The 23,108-nt window shown below is 39.1% G+C and overlaps 3 protein-coding genes across 5 annotated transcripts in view; 2 read left to right on the top strand and 1 right to left on the bottom strand.

Moving 5' to 3' along the window:
* Window positions 1–582: 582 nt before the first annotated feature.
* Window positions 583–4,548, top strand: LOC105356375 (uncharacterized). The gene is made up of 7 exons (XM_011487335.4): window positions 583–1,445; window positions 2,241–2,350; window positions 2,433–2,480; window positions 2,558–2,617; window positions 2,700–2,777; window positions 2,865–2,918; window positions 3,005–4,548. Exons 2-7 carry the CDS (start codon window positions 2,258–2,260, stop codon window positions 3,392–3,394), a joined length of 723 nt encoding a protein of 240 aa, XP_011485637.1. The 5' UTR covers window positions 583–1,445; window positions 2,241–2,257; the 3' UTR covers window positions 3,395–4,548.
* An 800-nt stretch (window positions 4,549–5,348) lies between these two features.
* Window positions 5,349–8,243, top strand: LOC111946319 (uncharacterized). The gene is made up of 4 exons (XM_023948881.2): window positions 5,349–5,464; window positions 5,569–5,680; window positions 7,612–7,659; window positions 7,743–8,243. Exons 1-4 carry the CDS (start codon window positions 5,364–5,366, stop codon window positions 8,004–8,006), a joined length of 525 nt encoding a protein of 174 aa, XP_023804649.1. The 5' UTR covers window positions 5,349–5,363; the 3' UTR covers window positions 8,007–8,243.
* Window positions 8,244–20,056: 11,813 nt separating this feature from the next.
* LOC101164098 (zeta-sarcoglycan) overlaps window positions 20,057–23,108 on the bottom strand; it is a 59,136-nt gene continuing 56,084 nt past the window's right edge. For 2 of the 3 annotated variants that reach the window (XM_078936189.1, XM_004079660.5), the window contains one exon: window positions 20,057–22,378. In XM_078936189.1, coding sequence (XP_078792315.1) covers window positions 22,187–22,378 — 192 coding nt within the window. In that variant the 3' untranslated portion in view covers window positions 20,057–22,186. Of the gene's footprint in view, window positions 22,461–23,108 lie in introns of all 3 variants that reach the window. The other variant, XM_078936190.1, reaches the window with a different exon arrangement.

Here is a 23,108-nt window from a genome sequence, read left to right as displayed (position 1 = left end):
TTCGCCAAGCATATAGCAAAGAAATAGGTTGCAGCAGTTTTTATTTCGACTGAACTTGAGAAATCTCCGATGGGACTGAGCGTGAATAGCTTCAGTGATTCCTTATAGTACAGAATCGCTGTCAGTCAAAAGGAGAAGCAGTTTTTCGACAGACCCTCCAATAATCACGCAGAAGCTCGGAGTCCGGGCCAGCCCACTTCCCATTCGCCCCCAGAGACGCTGAGCGTCCGTGGGCGGGACATAATTGCAGCGTTTATCCAATGACCAGCTAGTTTCGAAGCGCTGAAATAAAACGTTCAAAGCAGGCCCGTTGAAGTCAATGGACGCTGGGCTTCTATAGGGAAATGCACTGTGACGCTGCGGGAATGTATGAGAAGGAAATCGAGTCAGCCGACCTGCTATATGTAATTAATTCTGAACGAACTCGTCTTTGAGATGAACGTTTTCTAACGCATTTTAGTCAATAAAATTGTGAATACAATAGTCCATATTTGACCATTAATTTTGTGACATTATAAGGGAAGCCGAGCTTCCCTTATAATGTCTTGAAGAAATCGCCACTGCTGTGATCAGTCAGGGGAATGTCCTCTCTCGTTACAGAATGAAATGCTTTACATGTGTTCATTTATATGTTGTGTTATTTACGTGTTGACATGATTGTATGTGTGTGGACAGGTTCAGTCCAACGAAAAAAATGATACAAATGCAATCAATATAAATAAAGTTTAGCTTAAATTACAAATGGAGACCTAGTGTGTGATAAGATCCAGAACCCTCCTTGTAACAGTAAAAGATTTTCAACACGAGGCTTTCAGCTCCCATCTGTCTCCTCAGCAGTTGGACAGGACAAATTAAAAAACCTTCCCCAGAGTTTTGGCCAAACTATAACTCCCAGCATCCCCCAGCGCACACTTCCTGGATGCCGCACACCTGAATCTCATTCATTCAACAACCACAGCATACTTTAACACTGTACTGAGCTTCTCTCAGTGCGAAGTATTGTTTGTGCCACTCAGCCTTCTTCACCAAGCGTTGTAGTTGGACCTGCTCTCCTGTTTCCTGACCCTGTGTCTGACACTGTTTGCCTGCCGCCTGCCCCCGACTCACGCCTGGATGTTGACTACCCTGATGATCTCATGCCTGTTATTGACCCCTGCCTGCCTGACCCCAATTTAGCTTTGTTGACTTTTAGCCAAGCTAATAAACCTGCCGTCGAGCCGTCTGCCTGTTCTTGTCACAAGTGGGTCTTTAAAGCTTATCTCGTTCTGTTGTGGCATGAAACCACAGTCTGCTACTGTTTTACACTAAAGTGAAAGTAGAGTAAAAGTCTCAGGGAAGACATTCCGATAAGTGAAGCTGCTGTGTTTTTTTTTTATCTTATAAGTTCTCCACTTGTCTGAACAGCATCTCTTCCTCATTACAGGGCAGCAACAGCTACAGAGCAGGTAAGCTCTGAAAAATCCTCTACTGGTTTTGAAAGACTCTTTGTTTGAATGAATCAGAAACAGACATTTTGGCGTTTTATCCAAAGCTGTCATGTCGTCTGTAACTTTAACTTGAAGCAGAGGAGCGTCTCGCGTCTCCATCAGCAACTAGCGGCTCCTTGTTCTGCATTTACATTTATGAATGTGGAGTTTCCCTAAGATAATAAACTTAACTTGAACTTAAACTGAACAATAAAAAATACATTTTTTGATTAACCATAGAGTTCAAAATATAACATGACACAAAGATATTAATTCAGATACTTATATTCAATTTTGTGATGAAAAACGTTTCCAACTCTGACCAAAATGTCTTTGTGTACGTGCAATGATAGAATAAATGAAAAATACACAAGAGTCTTCAATGTTTATATATTTAAAGCTTTTTGTTTTTGTGCGCTCAACAACCCATTGCAATATTCTGATTCCTGTTTTCTTTTACTAAGAAAAAACCTCACGCATGTTTAAATGTTGTTATCAGTTCAGAGAAATTAAAAGGAATTTGTCACAAATCAAGCAGCATCAACTGTTACCTTGTGACGATAATGTTTTTTTCCTCTCAAAATGAAAGTAAAAGTCAGCTAATTTGCTTGTGGGAACTGCTCACGTGTGATGATTTATAAATATTTGAGGCCATAAAGTCTTCAGTCATCCTTTGTCAGCAGTCTTCCTTTACTCATCAGGGTTGTTTTATTTTGAATGCAGTTTTCGGCTAACCTCACTCTCAGGCTGACAGGGGTTTTGTGTTTACTGCAGACATACCAGAAGCTACAATGGAAAGAAGAACTCATGGTTGTCCTGGAAAAGGCCTGCTATTCCTGCTCCTTCTGCTGAGTTGTTTTAACATCAGTTGTTCGTTTTATGAGGTAAATTCACTTTTTTTTCTTTTTATCCTTTAATGAATTTATACTGCAGTTAACACGTCATTTTCTGTTTGGTACATTTTAGAGAAGAAGAGAGGATTTGAAAACTCTGAGGAATGATCTTCTGGAAAACGTGAGTTTCTATCTGAAAGATTCTAAATGGCATCAATGCAAACAGTAACTCATGATTAAACCATTGTTGGTTTTCAGATAAAGTATGTGAAAACACAATGTGTCACCTTAGCAGAATATTCTGGCGAGGAGAAGGTGGTAAGTGGAGTGTAGTATGAACTTGTTAATTTGACTCACTTCAGGACTTAACTTGTTCTTTACAATAATCCTGGTACTAAAGGAAAGTGAATTGGACATGAACCATGTTCTGTCATCACTGCTGGAGATGGGAGACTCCATAACCGATGAGGAGGAACTGGTAAATGAGTTTTACATGAAATATAGTAAAGAGAATGTCCTTACAACACTGCTTGGCCTCATTTAAATGTTTTGGGTGAAATGTCAGGAAATGTTCCAGAATGATCTCCAGGCAGTGGTCAATGAAGTAGAATGGCAGAGGGTGAGTCTCCTGTTTTCATTGTCAGAAGGTAAAAGAAATAATGTGAAAGTTCTGTTGCCAAAATACCGACATTTTTTGTCTTTCAGCTGAATGACAGGGAGCTATTTTTGGTGGAAGCAAAACGTATTTATGCTAACATTGAAGAAGAAAAGAAGAAGCTCGCGAAACAGATTGTTTTTGATCCATCCCTAGAACATTATGTCCTGCATCATAATGCAATGCAAATCTTAGAGGACACAAAAAAGTACATTGTACTAAGATTCTGGAGCATCACGGCAGAAGCAGAAGACATTGAAAGAATCCTGAAGATTTATCATGTTTCTGAGTTTGAGCACCCGATTGACAATGATTTGGATTTTTCCGTTTCTGAGTTTGAGAACGAACTTCAAGAGGACTTTGATTTTTACTTTCCTGAGTCTGAGGACGAACTGGACGAGGATCTAGATTTTTACGTTTCTCAGTATGAGGAACTCTGACATTTTTTGTTATCTATGTCTTAAGGGAAAGAATGTATGAAATGTTTTATTTACTGTTTAAATCAGTTTTTGCTCTATTTTTTGGAAACCAGCAGATGTGTCTAAAGAAATTAAATGTCTTTAGAAAAGAACAGCTTACAATATTTCTTCCTTAAAAGTTACTTTTAAGGACGTGTATTGAGCCCCCTCCTCTTCATGCTCAACACACCAGATTTTACACAAACCCATCCAATGAACTCCATCATCACATTTGCTGACAACACCACTGTGGTGGGGTTATTCTCAGGGGCGGATGAGGCAGACAGCAGGGATGAGTCAGCAGACTGGAAAGGTGGTGTTCAGGGAAAAACCTCCATCTGAACCCCACAAAAACAAGAGATCATTCTGAAGGGGGCAAAGGGGTTCCGCCCCCACTGTACATCAATGGCGACGGCGTGGATAGGCCCCTCTCTATTCGCTACCTGGGTTTGCAGATCACAGACGACCTCTACCAGACTGAAAACAGCACAGTGGGAGTAGGAAAAGCCCAGCTACGTCTCCACTTCCTGAGAAGACTCAGGAGGAACAACGCTGCCCCCAGTCAACTGTTGTTGTGTCCTTGGGCAAGATACTTCACCCTCCCTGCCTCCAATGTGGCTCCACTGGTGTGTGAATGTGCATGAATGTGAAGGTGATGGTCAGAGGGACCAAAAGGCGCAAACTGGCAGCCACGCCTCTACCATCACCAAAAATACATGAGGAGTGAATTAATAATGGACACATTGTAAGCGCTTTGAGCGTCTGGAAAAGCGCAGATAAATCGAATCCATTATTATTATTATTACGCTGCTGGTGACCTTCCACACCATCACCATAGAGAGCATCCTGACGTGCTGCATCACAGCGTGGAACGCAGGAAAGTGCTGCAGAGGGTGATTGACCAGACCCAGAAGACTACCGGCTCCCCCGGCCCAGAGGACATCAGCAGCTGTCGCTGTCTAGCAAGGCCAAACACACAATCAATGACACCGTCCGTCCGTCCCAACCACCTACTGCTGCTATGCTGGCCGGTGCTACAGACCTCTCAAGACCCACACCAACAGATGCAAGAACTGTTTCTTCCCCATAGCTGTCAATCTACTAAACAAACCCAAAAAAAAAAAAAAAAATGGAAATCCAATGACAACTGAAAGCTTACCAAGTCTTTGGCTCAGGAAATGCAATACATGTATATCTTTTTGCTTGCTTTACATATTTTAGCCCCTTTTTATGTTTAACAATTTATTTTTCAATTGTATTCTATTCAAACTTGACTTTTTTATATTCTTTAACAGCTGGAGAACATCAGGACCTTTGCTTTATAACAGTCTTCATTGTTCAACATTGTTTTAAATAAAGTCTGACACATGAAAAAAAAAACATGAAACATGCAACCTGTTTGATTTATAATACTAATTAGAAAGTGAGTTAGAATACTTTTTCCTGAAACCAATCCTCCACTGATTTAATGTATCATGAACAAAATTATCAGGGAAAAAATCTAAAACTATTTTACGTTAAGTTAATATTCACATTTTAACATGTTTTAAAATCATATTATTTAGTAAAACATTAAAATATCCATAAATAACAAACTGAATTTACTTTGCAAGTTGCTGTCGACAAAAACAAAGAGAAAGAAAATGGAAGGATGTGATGAATAGAACATTGAGTTTTTACTTTCTTTTTCTTTCCTCTTTATCAATAATTTTTTGGTCGATCTTAATTGTGCCTTCCCAAAAGAAACAAACAAACAAAAAGTCCAAATAACTTTTATAGCCCAGAAGAAAAGTGTTCTCCAGAGTTAAATGTTACATCATGCAGCTTTTATTTACTTTTGATAATCACATTTCACCACTTTCATATGACAGAAACGTCACATTTGACCACTAAAACAGGAAGTCTGGAGGTCACATGCACAACCGCTGTGTACTTTCCTTTTTGTTCTTAAATGGGAGGACTAAAAGGCGGAGACACCAAACCAGCATATAAACGTTTGCTCCTCAGCATTTCTGCTGTTCGTCTGCATGACGGCTCTCCATCTACTCTAAGGTGAGTATTAGGACAGAAAAAATGCTAAGAACTCTGCTTTTTCATTCTAAAGAAAGTTTTGTTTTAGAGATGATGTTGGAGTTGTCTTCCATTCCTTCATTCAGATCAGTGATGGGGGCAGCCGGTTCGTTCAGAAGCACCAAAGCTCTGCTGCTGATGGTCGTTCTGTCCAGTCTGGTCTGTGCCGGCAAAGGGCTGGTAGATGACGATGATCTGGTAAAACTGAAACTACTCTAAAATAAAATAGTAAAGATGATGTAATTAATCTCATTAAGTTTTTGCGTTTAGCCGCTCTGTAATGTTTCCATGATTGTTTGTCAGGGTGACGTTTTTAACAGCGAAGTTTAAGAAAAGTTAGGAGAAGTGTTGAAGTTTTAGGTTTTATTTATAACTGCTGGACTTTGTATATGTAGTTGTAGATTTAGATAAGTTAATTCTTCTCTATAGTTCTGGTAAATCGCCTGTCGGTCCTGGGGGAGGATCCCTCCTTCATGTGGGCACCCCTGAGCTGTCTTCGTTTTTTCCGGAATCCGTTTTTTTTGGGAGTTTTTCCTTACCGAGAAGGGGGGTCTAAGGGCAGGGATGCCAGTATAGCTTAGTCAGTTTGTTAGTTCATTTTAGTATTTTTCCTATTGAACTCTTTGTATTCGTGATCCTTTTGAGGTCATGTTTCACTTTTTCAATTACCGATACGAAGCCCATTGAGACGACTGTTGTTGTGATTTTGGGCTATACAAATAAAATTGAATTGAATTGAATTGAATTGAATTGAATTTATTCAGCTTCTTATAGGGATCCTAAGGGATCCTTGATAAGTCGATTCTCCAGGTGAATGAAAGTTGAGTCATGGCATCTGAACCTAAAATCCCCTCTTTTAGGATGTTCCACAACACATCCAAGTGGCTTCGTCAATCTGAGGTTCCTAATGTTTTGTTGATCACCAACTCCTTATTAGAGGCATAAAGTTAAAGCACAAGGGAAATTTCAGTCACATCTCCCCTTACAGGCTGTCAACGGGTGAAAAAGGGTTAAACCTGTACGGATCATGCACACAAAACACCAGGGTCATAGATCAATTGACGAACTTATACAACACATTAGGATAAACTAGGTTAGAATGTTGTGGAGCACATGTGTCAAACTCAAGGCCCACGGCCCAAATGTGGCCCGCCATGTCATTTTAATGTGGCCCGCGAGATCTATCTTATCTTCATTTCTTAAGATAAAAAACAAAAATTGGTTTGTATTTATTCATATCTAGGGGGAATTGCACTTGAAATATGGAATTGGGCAACTATACATTATGACTTAAACAAACACTGTCCGTATAATGTAACCCAACAGAATCAAATTTGAAAGGATTTCTGTTAGAGTAACAAGCAAACATGTGTTTTCTATGCAACTCTAATTGTCACTTTAAAAAGTTCATATAAATAAATAAATGAGTTATTTAACATCAGGAGGGGTTACGTTTGTTTTTCATTACATTTAGTTACACGTATAAGTTAGTTCTATCTGGCCCTTTGAGGACAGCCGCTATGCTGATGTGGCCCCTCGGTGAAAATGAGTTTGACACCCCTGTTGTAGAGCTTTTTCATTTTCTGTACCTCACCAAATCATGCAGACAGCCCATCAGTGCTATCTAAGTGACTTTTAAAAATGAAGAAATTAGACAATCAGTGCTTCTTACTCTGTGTCTGTGTCCTGAGATCATACAGGCACTTATATATCACGTGTGCACAGTAAGTGTGGCATTCCCGTGCGCTGATTGGTGGTGCAGTTCTGATGACTGGGAGTGTGGTATAAGAGCCCTGTACAAAAGCATCACAAGTGCGTGCAACTTCCATTAGCCCCACCAGTACTTCACGCTACACTTACCACATGCGCGACAATCGTACGTTCCACTTTCATGACGTCTTTTACGGTGGGCCTACAAGCCTCAAGGGGAACTGCAGACACACCTTTGCTCCCTTTAAAATGCAGCCACTCCTTTCTAAAACCCTTCACAAACTTCTACATGGAGTCCATGTGATGGTCATGAATGAACACTTGGCCCCTTTTTGGATGCACATGAACTCAAATGGACAGTTTGCTGCCGTCACCAGAGCTAACATGTTTCAATGTTTCTACTCTCTGTCCTGATCAAGATGGTGGAAAACGTCCAGAAGCTTCAAAAGGAAGCAGCAAGAAAAAAGGTGAGTCAAAACAAAAATAAAGCACCCCTGTATGCATAAGTTCTAATTCTGTCAGAGAACGTTGTTTTTTGTCTTTTTTACAGGCCGTCAACAAATTGGAAAAAGTCTTCATGGGAGTAAATCAAAAACTTTTGCCTTTATTGGATTATTTGGCTAAAATGGTCAACAAGTCTCTGCCAGATCCACATCTGCTTGATATGCTGGAGGAATCAAAGGACCTCGTAAAAGAACACCTTTTAAATTTTGAAGAAAATCTTGGTTACGAAGCAGCAATTATCAGCGACAATGAGAGGAAGCTGAGACTCTTGGAGGAGATGATCATGAACATCACACAGGGAGTGAATTAATGTGGATTTCTTTTGTCTTTTTAAGCTCTCCCCATTGCTTTTGAATTTAGTCTCTTTTTTAACAGTTTGTGTAACCCTATCTGCCACTGTAATCCTATATTTACTTTCTTATCTGATGTATAACATTTAGGATGATCATGGGACACGGCTGTCAGACAGAGGCCGCCCTGAAGGTCAACACTTTGTCAGGATTCTGTTTAGTGGAGTCTGAAAAGAAATTAAAATTACCGACACGCATCCTTATTTTTACTTCCTTTTTTATTTTTCTTGTTTATCTGCAATTTAAGATATTATTCATTTGTTCTCATATAAATTGGTGAAGGTAAGGTTGTCAATCATCCAGGTGACGTTGACTTGAAGTTATGTAACTGGACTTTAAATCCTTCTTGAAACGTGTTGCCACTCATCCATCAGTCACTATAGACTCATAAAATGCTGCTTATTGTTTTTCTCAGATAAAATGCCAATTTCCATGCAAACGAAACTACAAAGTATCCCTTCACTGAAAATGAAACCAAGTATAACATTTCACTTGAAGAGAAACTTATCCTAAAAGACATAATTGAGGAAAATATTTAGTCATCAAAGATCACAGCCAGGTTTTCCAACTCCAGCAATTCTGTTTGTGACCACTCTGATGAATCCATGTTGGTTATTGAAGGCTTTGAGGATCTTCTGGTAAGTGAGTGGAGCTTCATTGAGGATCTTGAAAACTGTTGCCAGTCGCCTCATTTCATGATCGGATGAACCTCTTCTCTTAGTCCTGTGATGTAGAGCTCCGTGTAGATCCAGTTGAGCAGAGGTCTTCCTGATTCATTAGGTCTTTCAGGCCAATTTTCACATTTCCTCTTCACACTGAGGATTTATCAAAAACTTCCAGCATTTATATCTATATAATGTTTTATTTTTATTGGAGTTCAGGTGGCAGTTAGGAGAGGTGGCCAGGACAAATACCATAAGACTAAATCATTGGTAGAAAAAATTAGACAGCAGTTTTAAAATAACACCTTTACTGAAACAAGCATTTTAATTTGTTCTTTTTACTAGTTTAATTTATGTTCTGTAATTAAATCTAGATAGGGCTTCTTGTCTCAAGTAATAAGATTAAAATGAACATGTGTACTACCTGGGGTCAATTATTTTTTTAAATTTCTCATTGCTATATTTTCTAATCATATCTGGGGGAGGGGGGGTATATTGCCTTTCTAAATCAAGTTTCATTTTTTATGCTCAATTGTGTGCATTAGATTGATTGGCAGATTAGCAGACATGGACGGACTACAGAAAACTCTGTTTATCAGAACAAAGACAAACTGGGTTGAGGTAGCAGAGGTTAACAGAGACCCCTAGTGGTTAAATGAAGAGCTGCCCTGGTTGCCTGATTTCGCCTCAAACAAGAAAAAGCAAGTTTTGCTTCTTTGATGCCCTTCAGGCATATCAAAAAGCTGCTCAGAGACTTTAATGGAGGACACGCCTCAACCCCTTTCATGTTTGGGACCATAGATGATCCAAAGTCAATAATTTACAAATTAAAACCTGATAAATGGTGGAAATAGACCACAAATCAAAACCAAAGTTCTCTCTGTCACACATTACACTTTACCCAAAAGAAAATGTAAAAGAAAATGCATGTATATCGTAGCAAATGTGAATCACACCAAAGCCATAAAACATTAAAGAGAACAGCAATAAAACTACACTGCAAAACCACAAAATCGAAGTATTTTTCTCTCGTTTGTAGTTTAACTATCTTTCTACATTTGATATAGAAACTAAACAAACTTACTAATAATTTTTTAGTATTATTTAATGACTTGCCTAAGGACCATAAAAAGTAAAAAATCTTGAGTCATTTGAACTTAATAAAACTTCTAGTGAAACAAGTTTAACTTTGATAACTTTATCTTCAAATATTTATCAAGTCTCATATAACGAAGTAAGGAAGACTCATCAGCATATTCTTGCTACAATAATTGTTTTGTGAGAAAGTCCATCTTTCTGTTATTTGATTTCATATGTTTTTTCGAATTTTAATAAATATATGAATAATAATAGATGTGCTCAACAGCTCTGAAGCTATCGTCACCAAACGTTCTGTTCTTGTGACAGTAGTTTCAGAGCTATTGAGCATTTTGGACTAATTATGATCCATATTTATATGAACGAAATTCCTAGAAATAAAAAAACCGTCAACTATGATTGATGAAATGTTCAGAAATAATCCAGGAAATCAATTTGTCTGATTTTTAAAGACTTTATTTGTCTATTGGTGCAGGAAGTAAGTATTGGTTGAACTATTAATCTGTATAAAAGACATCCTCCCACCTTAAACAGTCAGACTGCAACCTCTCCACCATGGTGGGTTACATTACAAAGTATTGAGGTTAAACTTTGTTCCTGACTTGTTTTTTGCACTCTTGCACAAATAAATTCTTTAAAATTCAATCCTGAATTCTTTTTTGACATTTTCCTGTGCCTCTGTCTCCCTCTCCTAGTTGTTTCTGCCAGCGCTGTTTTCAGGCCTTTCCTGCTGTCTCTGTTTTGTCTCCACAGGTGCGATAGATAACTGCCAAGGACTTCTGACACACTTGCAACCTTGTTAATAAGCTACAGATTGACTGGACCAACGTGACGGAGGTGTCCTAAACAAACTAAATATACATGTCTGAATATGTTGTTGATATGTAGCCTTTTTTAAGACAGGTTTTAGAGAATGGAGAAACCAGGATGAGTCCTAGTGCACCAGAGTTAGTTGGAATTTATAAATCCAGTGTGTTACTTACTTAAATGTTATGGTGAACTAGTTTTGTGCCAATTAATGAATGGCAAATACTTCAAAAAAATCAAATAGAGATGTTTGTGATTTTATTCTACTGTCATGGGCCTACTCATAAAAATGCAGATGTTTTTTTTTTACAAAAATGGGGATCATGTCGACTATGTTTAAGCTAATCAAATTATAGGCTGATTAGCAAACAACAGATTCTTCTTCTTCATCAATCGGAAGTTTCAGGACTGTTTGATTCCAGACAATTTTTAACTTAAACTGACATTTGAGATGTGACAGATAAACAAAAAAACAATGACATTGGGGTAAATACATCAATTCTTCAAGCCTTAGGGTTTCATGACTGAAAAAACTCCATTCCCTTGAATCATTTAAGTGTTAGGCGAGAGCTAATTCAGTAGTCCAGTCCTATGCTCACTTTACGAGCTCAAAGCTTTCTGTAGGGATCATTTTGATTACGGTACAACATTATATAAGTTTGCTTCCTTCCACTCCCTTTCAAGCAATCTTTAATTTAATGTCTAATTACTCTTAAGCTTGATACGTCTTTGTATGAACGTATGACTGCTGATTGTTTTGTTTTGTGCAATATTCTTATTTGATTGTTTGAAATAAACCATTTCAAATCAAAAATCCAAAACATTTACAACATAGGAAAAAAACGACCCAAAGTTTACGTTTCTAACGCTTAAACTTAGAAGACGTCACTAACGACGACTAGATAACACACGTTCTTTGACGTACTGTTACTCTTCAACCGTTTAAGTGATCAACATGAATCAATTGATTCTAACATGGAGAAAAATGCAACACTTTATGTTAGTTTAGTGAAACAGAGTCAGCTGATTTACACTGATTGTGTAAACACCTCACTACTCTAAAGCGTTACACAATCAGAATCTGCTGGAATATTCTTAGCTGCATAAACGATTGAGGAGTTCTAGTAAATGAAAGAATGAATGAAAGAAAAGCTCTGATGTTAGAGGGTTTAAGGGTTTCCAAAACTGAGTGTTTGTTGTGGACAGCCTTGGTTGGCGACTATATCTTCTGTCTGCCCATTGTTGTGTTAAATGGTAGATTCCTTGAGCACGCGCCTGCATCAGCCAACGTCTTCAGTGATTGTAGCTACGCAGATTCCTAAAGATTTCTATGGTTTAATCAATATTTCACTGAAGGGGTGCAATCTCTAACATGCCATACAGTCAAAGACAGGTTAAACAAACACAATTCAAACATTTAAAAGAATTATAAAAAGAAATGTCACAGTAAGACACATGGTAAAGAAGGTTCAGAGTGGGTACCAGAGAAGAGCAAACCTTTAGGTTTGGATGTAAGCCTGGTTTGTGAAGATTGTGTCATTGTGTTCGGTTTCTTTGGTTTTAGTCATGTTGTGTTGGTTTTAGAGATAGTTTTGTTTGTCTAGTCAAGTTCCAATCTCTATTCTCAAGCTGTTTTCTTTCTTTCTCATTTTATTTTTTTCCATGTCTCTGACTCTGGTCCTTTCCCCACATTTACCGTATTTTCCGGACTATAAGTCGCACCGGAGTATAAGTCGCACCAGCCCAAAAATGCATTATAAAGTAGAAAAAAACACAGATAAGTCGCACTGGACTATAAGTCGCATTTTAACTTTCATAACCTTATATGACACAATCATAGCAGACTGTTTATCTAATAATTTCACAGTAATTTTTTCTCAAACTTATTTATTTATTCTTTTCATGAAGCATCATTGGCCAACTAATACTCTGTTTTCATCCTGTATTTGTAGAAACAGTTTTCATTTTTATTGCATTTCTGAATCTGTGAAATCATTGGAAAATAGAATATTGTGTTCTTAGCCTTCAAGATCTTACTGTAAAAAAAAGTTTGCTGATTCTCTGAGTCACTTAACATACTCTTAACTCTTAACATACCTCATACATCAAATTGACCCAGGAACATCATCTCTGTTCCTCACAAATGAACATAACAGGAGGGTTAACAATGAATTTATTTCAATTTATTTCTAATATAAGTCGCTGCGGAGTATAAGTCGCACCCCTTGCCAAACTATGAAAAAAAGGGCTACTTATAGTCCGGAAAATACGGTACATTTTGGACCTAAATTTTGGTTTCTGGAATTTTGTTTTTATTTATTTATTTATTTATTTATTTATTTTTATTCTTGTTGTGATCTTATTTATTATTATTTTTGCGTAAAGTAATTATTTGATGTGATTTGCACTTTAGGGCAGCAGTATAAATTCGTATATTTAATACTCAACAACAGCACATATACTAACGACTGAACTGAAGATCATAAAAACCTCCAGTAGGGGGCAGAGTAAGCCTGCACTGTTCAGTAAAGCCTTCATCATCTGGTCGTAGTATCTTCTAATTCAGAGCAGAGAACTCCTGAATATGCTGGGTTTTTTTCTTTTCTTTAAATGGAGAAAACTGCGTCTCACAGAAATGAGTGTGCAGATGTAGAGGAGGAAGAGGCAAACCGCTTTATCACACAGTGATGGTGGCTGATCCCATCATTCATTTTGGGTCCTGGAGTTTTGTCTCTAAAGCTCTACAATCTTAGTTTATTGGAACAACTTCTGATTGCCTTTGATATAATGAATAATATGAAAGTCACATTTCTCATACATACTGGAAAGGATGTGTCAGTGTTCTTCTGAAAAGGACCTAATATCAACGTAAACGTATAATAATGGTGGGTGAGTGGTGGAGTCTTGTGACTCTGAACCGTGGCGTGTGGCTACAGTGCGTCCTTAACGCCAACGGTAAACCACTAGTGTTCTCGACTGCCCACAGGGGGAGGAACGCCCTCCTGAAAGTCCAGTTCGTGCCGGGTGAAACATTGTACCATCACTTCTCATCAGCTTTACATGACAGGAGGAGGAGGAACGATGGGAGTCATCAGGTGACAGGTGTGTGTTTTACCCACGATGCCGATCCAAAACCAAACCGTATGTAAAAATACCATTGAAGCGAACGGTGGGTAGAGTGAATCGTTGCATCCCCACTGCATACATGTTACAATGTAATGTTTACATTGGAAGCATCAAACAATTGGTGTGCTAAATTCAAGAATTTTGAGAATATTTATTGTTTTAATACATTGTACCAGGCATAGCATGAGCCAACTCTAAGTTGTTTTTCCCATTATTACTTGCTTACTAGTACATTAAAAAAAAGATATAATTTTCCATTTTTTTTTTTTTTTTTTTTTTGTTTTGCACTACACAAATCACATATTGAAGCAAAACCAGGACCCAATAATCAAAGTTTGAACCAAATCGTGGGGAAAGGTGAACTTTGCACACCTAGTTTTACTTTTACAGTGTTCATTAGTTTATCACAGGGGGTGCATTCTATAAATAACCCAATATAGATGTAATCAATGAAGTAGGTTTTCAGATGCTTAAAGGCAGTAAAACCCCCCCTTACACACTTTTTTCAGAGACATGAACATTTTCACACTTTTCTCTCTTGCTTAAGCTCTCAAAGATCCTTCATAGAAAAATGATTAGAGTATTGAGGAATAAAAACAAACATCTGATCGCGATTAACCATTTAAATACATTTTTTAAACTAGATGCCTCTGTACATGAGACATGACATTGACTGTCTTCAGCCAATCAGAACACAGAGCACAATGCGCTGTTTAGAAAAGAAAAAAAAGATTGCATACAGAAAAATTCTGCAAAACATGGACTGCGATGTGGCGAGGGAAAACTCTATCTTCACTTTTTTTGCCTTCAATTTAGAAAAAGAAAAGCTACTGATTCTTTATATAAGTGATCAAGTAATTAATTGGGGATTCTTATTAATTCTTGATTAATGAAAACTCATTATAGCCAGTTTGGAAAATCCCTTTCAGTTACTCTTTTGGAGACTTTTTGTTCCATTTTGACTTTTTTTTCCCTCTAAACTGCAGAACTGAAGATTTGGTTTTGGTTCCCTTTTTATGACTTTTGAAATATTCATCTGTCTTGGACTCATTGAAAATAAGCGTCACATTTTGCCACATTTTTTTCTTTTTTTTATCCTAAGAAAATCAAAGCATCTTTTGTATTTCCATGAGAGAAAGAGAATTCAAACTTTCAAAAATGTGTCAGATCATTTTACTTTTAATCATCATTTTAAAATTCTTTATAGACTTATGAATTCCATTAAACGTATCATTAGGATTTAGGTCCATCTCTGACTTTATAATGGTTTTGTTTTTTACAGTGAAAGATCAGTGATGATATCATTCCAGTAATCAGACCAGAGTTTAGTATTCTGCCCGGCAACTGAATCCTTTATGGCCTTTTTGGCATTATAGGCCTAATAAGGATACTTCCATCTTTATTACTTTTCATTTTCCGTTAAGCAGGTAGATTTTGACTTGATCTGAAAAGTGAAAGTTTAGTATGGAGGAGCTCCCAGGTTGAACTGATTAACTCATTAAAGCCTTGGTTACATGCACCCATGTGGGGGTCGACCCATTTGGGTGCTGTGGGTTTTTGGGTAGTCCGGGCCCATGGAGGATCGTAGACAGGAGAGACCACATCTTCACCCTTTAACACCGGAGCTTTAGCTCCACTGTTGACATTTTTTCCACTACCGATTACTCTACAACTCTTGACCTAATTCATGTATTTCTAGCAGATTGTGAAGCTGAGAAAAGCAGCCTTGCGTTGTTATGGAACACTTAACATTCATAATGTCTTGTATTTTGGTGCAAAGTCTACATAAAAGGCAGCTCTTCTTTGTGTCAGAATCAGCTGATGGATCAGACTTTAATGTAGCTGAAATTTATATTTCCAAAATAATTTGAACTCAATTATTGGTGGAAAATCTAAGTTTTAATTATTCTGATCCAGATGTCAGCTCATCAATCCTCCCTGTGATTATTTCCAGGATGAAATGAATAAACTCCAGGCTCTGAAAAGCAAGTTGCTATAAAAAAAAGAGCCAAGTAAGACAGTCTTTTGAATGGCTCTACGAAATGAACTGATCCAAAAGATTCGGCTCCCTAAAAAGAGCCATAAATCCCATCACTACTTAAAAGCTGGACCCGGCTGAAGTTGTGGTCCTGTTGTTAGCATCCACTGTGACATTAAGGGGAAAATTTTCATCACAAAGTCTAAGTTTAAACCAGCCACAAATATTTGACAGAGAATGAAAATTCAATCAAACAAAGTTACCGGCCTGCTGATGATGTTGCTGAACAGAGGAAACTTGTAAAAGGGACATTTAGGTTGTTGTTGTTTTTTACAGAAAATCTGAATATGGCAGGAATTTCCCAGTTTTGAAATGTAACCTCATAGACTGAAATCTTCAAACAGGTGTTTGATTTGTGGAAGAAGGTAATGAGGGCGAGTGAATCCTCCATTCATGTACTTTTCTTGGTGATGTTGACAGTTGTCCTGGTAGTGTTCTTGTTGTGTGTGCTGTGCTGTGTGTGTGTGTGTCGCACAGATCCATGTGTTTTAGGTTGTGTGACATTAAATACTGTCAAAAAGTTATGAATTAAGGTGGGAGTTGGATATTAATTACATGCAGATGTGCCACGAATCCTCGGCTACTTAAAAAGATATTACATATTTTAAAATCTAATCAATTTATTCAACTTTCTAAGTTTTTCTGTTGTTGTTGTTGTTTTTTTAAAGATTGCTTAATTTTAGAAAAAATAATGTTTAACATGGATCTGTGGATTTCCTGTTTAGATGACAATTTTGGCTTTTGTGTTTAAAGAAAAAAACAACAACTCTCAGATGTGTGTGAATCTGAAAAACCTGGCCCTAATTCATCCGAGATGGTCTCATTGTGATCTTTTCTCTCCCCAGAAGCTCCAAAGCTTCACTTTTTTGGCAAAACATCGACACCTGCCAACCTGCAGCAGAAGGGTGCAGCGCTCCGCCCTTCTGCTCAGGCTGCTGCCATCTGCTGCGATTGTTGTGTGAGCTCTCCACCTTAGAGACGTGAGGCGGGTCGTCAGGATGCAGGATTAAAGTCATAGCTTATTAAGAAAAGGTAGGATTTTAGTGTTTAACCTATAAAGAAATGTTGGTGTCAGAGAAAACGTGTCAACTTCCAAAAACTGCTGAAATAATAAAATATTTGTTTTCACAGAAAAAAATCAAATATATTAAATATTTATACATACATACAAACGCCCCTCTCACCCTTCCATGGGTGGTTTCTCCTCCAAGCTCGGGTCCTCTACCAGAGGCCTGGGAGCTTGAGGGTCCTGCAATATCTTAGCTGTTCCTAGCACTGCGCTTTTCTGGACTGAGAGGTCTGAGCTCTTTCCAGGTATCTGTTGTAGCCACTCCTCCAGCTTGGGGGTTACTGCCCCGAGTGCTCCAATTACCACAGGCATCACTGTCACCTTCACTTTCCAGGCTTTCTCCAGTTCTTCTCTGAGTCCCTGGTATTTCTCCAGTTTCTCATGTTCCTTCTTCCTGATGTTCCCATCGCTTGGCACTGCCACATCCACCACAACAGCTTTCCTCTGTTCTTTATCCACCACTACAATGTCTGGTTGGTTCACCATTACCATCCTATCAGTCTGGATCTGGAAGTCCCACAGGATCTTTGCCCTCTCATTCTCTACCACCTTCGGAGGTGTTTCCCATTTTGACCTTGGGGTTTCCAGTTCATATTCTGCACACATGTTCCTGTATATTATTCCAGCCACTTGATTGTGGCGTTCCATGTATGCTTTCCCTGCCAGCATCTTACATCCTGCAGTTATGTATTATTCCTGCAGGGTATCTGATAACGGGCAGTGCGTAGCTGTTTATTGCCCGGGTCTTATTTTTGCCATTGAGCTGGCTTCTCAGGACTTGCCTTACTCGTTGGAGGTATTTAGCTGTTGCAGCTTTCCTTGTTGCCTGCTCCAGGTTGCCATTTGCCTGCATGGAGCAAATGGCAACCTAAATAAATATATATATATATATATATATATATATATATATATATATATATATATATATATATTTACAAGATCAATATGCCTAAAAATAAAATGCCTTTATTTAAATAGAAAGAGGATTTAAAAACTTTGATTTAACATTACCCTATGTTAAATCAAAGACTTAAACCAGAACATCAATGGGGGACCTTTCTGTGTGGAGTTTGCATGTTCTCCCCGTGCATGCGTGGGTTTTCTCCAGGGTCTCCGGCTTCCTCCCACCGTCCAAAAACAGGCTTCATGGGTAAATTTGTCATCTAAATTGTCCCTAGGTGTGAATGGGAGAATGCATGGGTGTGGAATAGACTGGACTGGGACCCTGCGACAAAACTAAACCTGCGACCTGTTCAGGTTGTCCCCTGCCTTTGCTTGCAAGTGGCTGGGATAGGCTCCAGCAGCCCCGTGACCCCGAAAGGGATAAAATGGAATAGAAAATAAATAAATGAAAGAAAAATGAATAAATATTTTTTTCCTGGTTCTGCAGACCTATTCCTAGAAATTAAATAAAAATTCTAAATGGAAATTCTTGATTTTAATGACTGATGCATCTTAGAGTAGTTTTAAAATAATTAGTTGTAATTTTTTATATAAAATGGCAAATGATACACGTTATGATGAAAATTAATTTGATGTTCTTGTAAATAACTGAATAATGCACTGATTATTAGTTCCAAATAAACTATCTTTTCTTTTCTTTTTTCAAGAAAAATGCACTGACGTAAGACCACTTTAAATTTCCTCGCACATGGGACAATGACAAATTATGTCCTTCTTTCCTTCCATCCTTCCTTCCTTCATTCACATGGAAAACTAAAAACGTTTTTGATAATAACTGATATTAAATATTACCAGTAATGGGCATATATTTATTTTTGATTCGGCAATACAACATTAAAAAAACTCTGTTTAAAATGGTCACTTGTGTGAAATTGTGCTGTGTGCTGTGACTTTTGGAGGAATATTGCAGAATTTGGTACATTCCTAAAAGAATAAATGAAGGCTTTGTTTAAGTTCACATAACTATAGAACAGAAAATTTCTTGCGTTTTGAGGTCTCAGTCAGTCAGTCAGTCAGTCAGTCAGTCAGTCAGTCAGTCAGTCAGTCAGTCAGTCAGTCAGTCACAGGGCCACAAATCAGACACCCATGGACATTCACACCTAAGGACTATTTAGACTAACCGATTAACCTATGAAGCATGTTTTTGGACGTGGGAGGAAGCCGGAGACCCCGGAGAAAACCCACGCATATGTTTGTGTATATATATATAACTTTTATTGGGAAAAAGAAACACTCAAATATCTGCTTTACTTTTAGTTTCAATAGTTCTAAACTTTTTATACCAAATTTTAAAGTCCTTTGACTCTTGAATTAATTTTCAGCTATGAAGAGAAATTGATTTTATATTCTTGCTTTTAACTAGATGCTAAAATAACGTACTTTTTTTGTTTGATGCATATTTGCATCTACAGGCAACATGGCGTTAAATTACAGACTTAAAAAAGAAGCTCATCCGTTTTTTGGGTGTTTTTATGTTTTTTTTTAAGATCTCTGCAGGTGAGAGGAAAAATGTTGCTATTTACTTTGTGTGTGAAGTTTGCCATTAGGGTAAACTAAGCAGGGATGTTATGAGCCTACAGCCATGGCCGTTAGCACACATCTCTGCTGGAGTCCGACCACATGAAGGACGATGAGTGAGTGAAATGAGGCCTGCAGGAAAGTGGCCGCCTGCCCGGTTCCCAGCTGGTGATCCGAGGTGAGCCAGGCTCTCCGGTCTGTCTCCACGGTGGGCCGCTGCCTCCAAGAGAATTTCACCGCAAACTCTGTGTGGAGTTTTTTCATGAAAGCTCTACTCGATGAGACTTAAAACACAAAAACTTTCTTCCCAAAATGAGGGAAAAACAGAAATTCTGGCATCAATTTCTTGTTTTTATCACATTAATTAAAATAATATACCAAAATGTAACTTTCAAGTCCCACTGCAACCCAACTAAACTGTTGCGAAAGCATCTCCAGTGTACTCTTTAATGATGATTATTAAGTTTAAAGGCTAAAATCAAATGCCAATTTCTCAGTTTCTGCAGAGCAGCAGTAGCTTATCGGGAATTTGCTTCTGAGTTGTGGGTAGGACTGTTGGTGCAGAGTAAGCCTTCCTACACTTCCCATCATCCCTTTGTTTACACTCTCTCTTGCTAGCTTATAATCCCTCACACCCCTGAACTAACATTACCGGTGCCAAAATAATGGCAACCAATATCGGAGCTATCCCGCCGTTCTCGTTCAGGGCAAAAATGCAACAACTACATGTTAAAAAAACAAAAACACAATTTTTATTGGAGTGGGTCTGTAGCATTTAATCATCTTTGCTAAAGGTGTTGGAAGGAACTTTAAACAGCTAATAAATTGATTGACACCCAATTGTTTTGACCAATAGGCTCTGTGCACGAAAGTAAGGAGTTCTACTTCCGCCGCCTTGAGTGTGAGGCCGACCATTTCCGGCTTGCGACTTCTATAGCAGCGACACGGCCGATTTTGATTGCGAAAGATGGTATATTTCACCCGTTTTCTACAAGGTCTCCCGAAAATCGACGTGAACGACATCTACAGGATTGTCGACCAGTGCGTGGTTACATGGGCAAAATATCGTGTCTAAAATATATAGTGTTGAAAATACCGAAAGGAAATGTGTCCCGTTGCTGTCACATTTATGCAGCAGCTCGGTAATATACGAGGCGATCTTCCAAACGTGCTTTTATTAATTTTATGAATATAATATGAAGTGCCTGTTCGCTCATCATTTTATTTTTAATCCTTGTGGTCAGTGCTTTTTTTGTGGAAGAAGAACAGAACTGAAGAACAACCCAGTGTTAGGAGAGGCTAACAACACGGGCTAACAACATTAGCCTTTTGATGGAGACAAAATCCAGGACAAACCATGTGGGAAACGCTGCAATCTTGCATCCTGGCTGCACGTAAATGATCAGCCTTTATTTGTCGGGGCACAATTAGAAACACAATTCCATGTGTCGTGATTTTTTTGAACAGTTTCTAAGGACTGAGCGGCATTTCTGCTCTGAAAAGCTAACACACTGTGTGCTCTGCTCTGTCCTCGCGAGTCCGGCAGCCGCTAACCCAGAGCGGCGGTTCGGCTCGCAGTCCGAATTCTCACACATAACAAAACGCACATGTAAGAAAGCACCCTCCCCTCAAACACATTAATAAATCCGGCTGCTCTGCTCAAAGAGGTTCACTCGGTCCACTGGCACCGGAGCCCGAACGCAGAGCTCGGATGCCGGGTCCAGACATCAGTGGACACGCATCCCCCCGCATCTCCCTCGTGAGGGGTGAAAGAGAGGGGAGAGCCAGCGGGGCGAGAGCGGAGCGGGGCGTCCACAGAGCAGCTGGTCGGTCCCGTATGAGCTCACTAGCTTTCTCTCAGCGAAACACCGTCTATGCATGACGTAACCCAGAGCAGCAGTGACACACGATCGGAATAACCGTTTACATGAACAACGATCGGTATAACCCAGCTATCTCGATCGGAAAGAAATTTTGATCCGAACGAGTCTGACCGGGGCAAAGTATTCCGAACGACGTGTTTACGTGACGCATCTTCTTTCCCATTGCTGCAAATACGAAACACGACTCGTCTTGCTTGGGGTGAAGTCCTCCCACCGTGTTCACCATCCATTCGGCTCTCACCGACACATATACTGGAAAGCTATGAAAGCTTATATTAGTACTGTTGTACTTTGACAAATTCGCACACGGGTACACAACAATGTTGTGATGTCTTTGTCACGCGTTGAAACAACAATCGCCTTTCTTTTACCCGAAATCCGCTCCTATTTACTCAAAACTAGCAACTCAACAAAACTCCCCACAACAATAACACGACCAACAGGAAGTTGTCGGCCTCACACTCGAAACACGGAAGTTAACCGGAAGTTCTATCGTGCACGTAGGCTATACGGAGGCTGGGATCTCAGATCTAAAAGGAAAAAAGTTACAGTTTGAAACTTTTAACCCAAACGTCAACCCCAGTTTGTCTCACATGTTTAATTTAGCTCATAACAGTAAGTTCAAACACATCTTCTACATTTTTGCACAGAAAAATAAAGTGCCTTCCTCCCTCAACGTTAAATGGTTTGAGTTCCACCCCTGGTCAAACAAAGAAACAAACGGGAGCGCTGTGATTTTATTTCAAACTGAAGGCACCAATGACTTCTCCTCAATGTTCAGTTTCTTCCCAACGGTGGAAAAAGGTGTGTTCTGTATATATTCCTGAATTCGGTTTAGATTTTCGCCCTCAGGCGCCTCGTCCTGACCTCCGATAATCCGCTGCGAGCGCCTCGGTGTGATGATGAAAGGCTCGAGTAGCATCTCCGTCCCACAGACTCCCTCAGGCGTCCCGGGCTCCACCGCTTTGCTCCCATGTCAGCTCCACAGGCAGATGTTGCTCATGGCTTGACAGGAGGAGCTGCTCTCGGCAGGGGAGAGGTAGATCTTGCCGCTGGGGCAAACGCACACCTCATACACGGCCTGCTTCTGGATGGCCTGACTCGGAGAGCCTGCGTGGGTGCCAAGTGGGAGGCTTCCAAGTCTAATGCTGCTGGCATCTAGAAGTATCTGGAGGGGGAGCAGAAATCACCAGAGGGGTCCTCAGGTAATTCATTACCACCTGGATTTGACAGATGGCTGGAAGGGATGCCTAAATACAGTTTGGCACAAGGAGGTGACAAGACAGCAATGCAGACCATAAGGATGAGGCTTTGACCCGTGCTAACGGACGGAGCTGCCTGACATTGGCTTTTGCTTCTTGGTACCACATCTCTGTAATTGGTTTGTGTGTCGCATACACAGACGTGGAGGCGCAGGCAATGCAGACGAAGGCATTAAAGTGAGCTGCAAGCAAGTAAATATGAAGATCAACAAAGCTGATTTAAGATGCAGGAAGCAAATCCGGGCCTGCATATTAATGTTTACCTCTCGTCTGGTGACGCGCGCAGAATGTTGGATTAGTTAAACCTCCTTTAAAAAACATCGCTTTATTTCCTTAGACTACGATTCTGAGAAACGTTAAATAAAAAAAATACAAAGACGTTCCCTTGTATTTTGATTCACTATGAATCAATGGGCTTCTTTAACTAACTCTTCAACAGTGTACGCAATTGACATAATGCAACAAACTCAGAAGTGCAGAAAAGCAGCTATGCCCCGCTATGGAACACTTTACAGCAGTAAAGTGTTAACGCCTTTTTCTTTTTTGTGCTTACACATTTAATGTAAACCAGCGCATCTTAATGCAGAGAAAAGTAGCTTTATGCTACTTTATAAAAAAGTAAAGAGTTTACACATT

Source organism: Oryzias latipes, chromosome 18 (assembly GCF_053564925.1).
Source record: "Oryzias latipes strain Hd-rR chromosome 18, Olatipes_Hd-rR_3.1".
Taxonomy (NCBI): domain Eukaryota; kingdom Metazoa; phylum Chordata; class Actinopteri; order Beloniformes; family Adrianichthyidae; genus Oryzias; species Oryzias latipes.
This window is presented reverse-complemented; position numbering and strand designations above follow the sequence as displayed.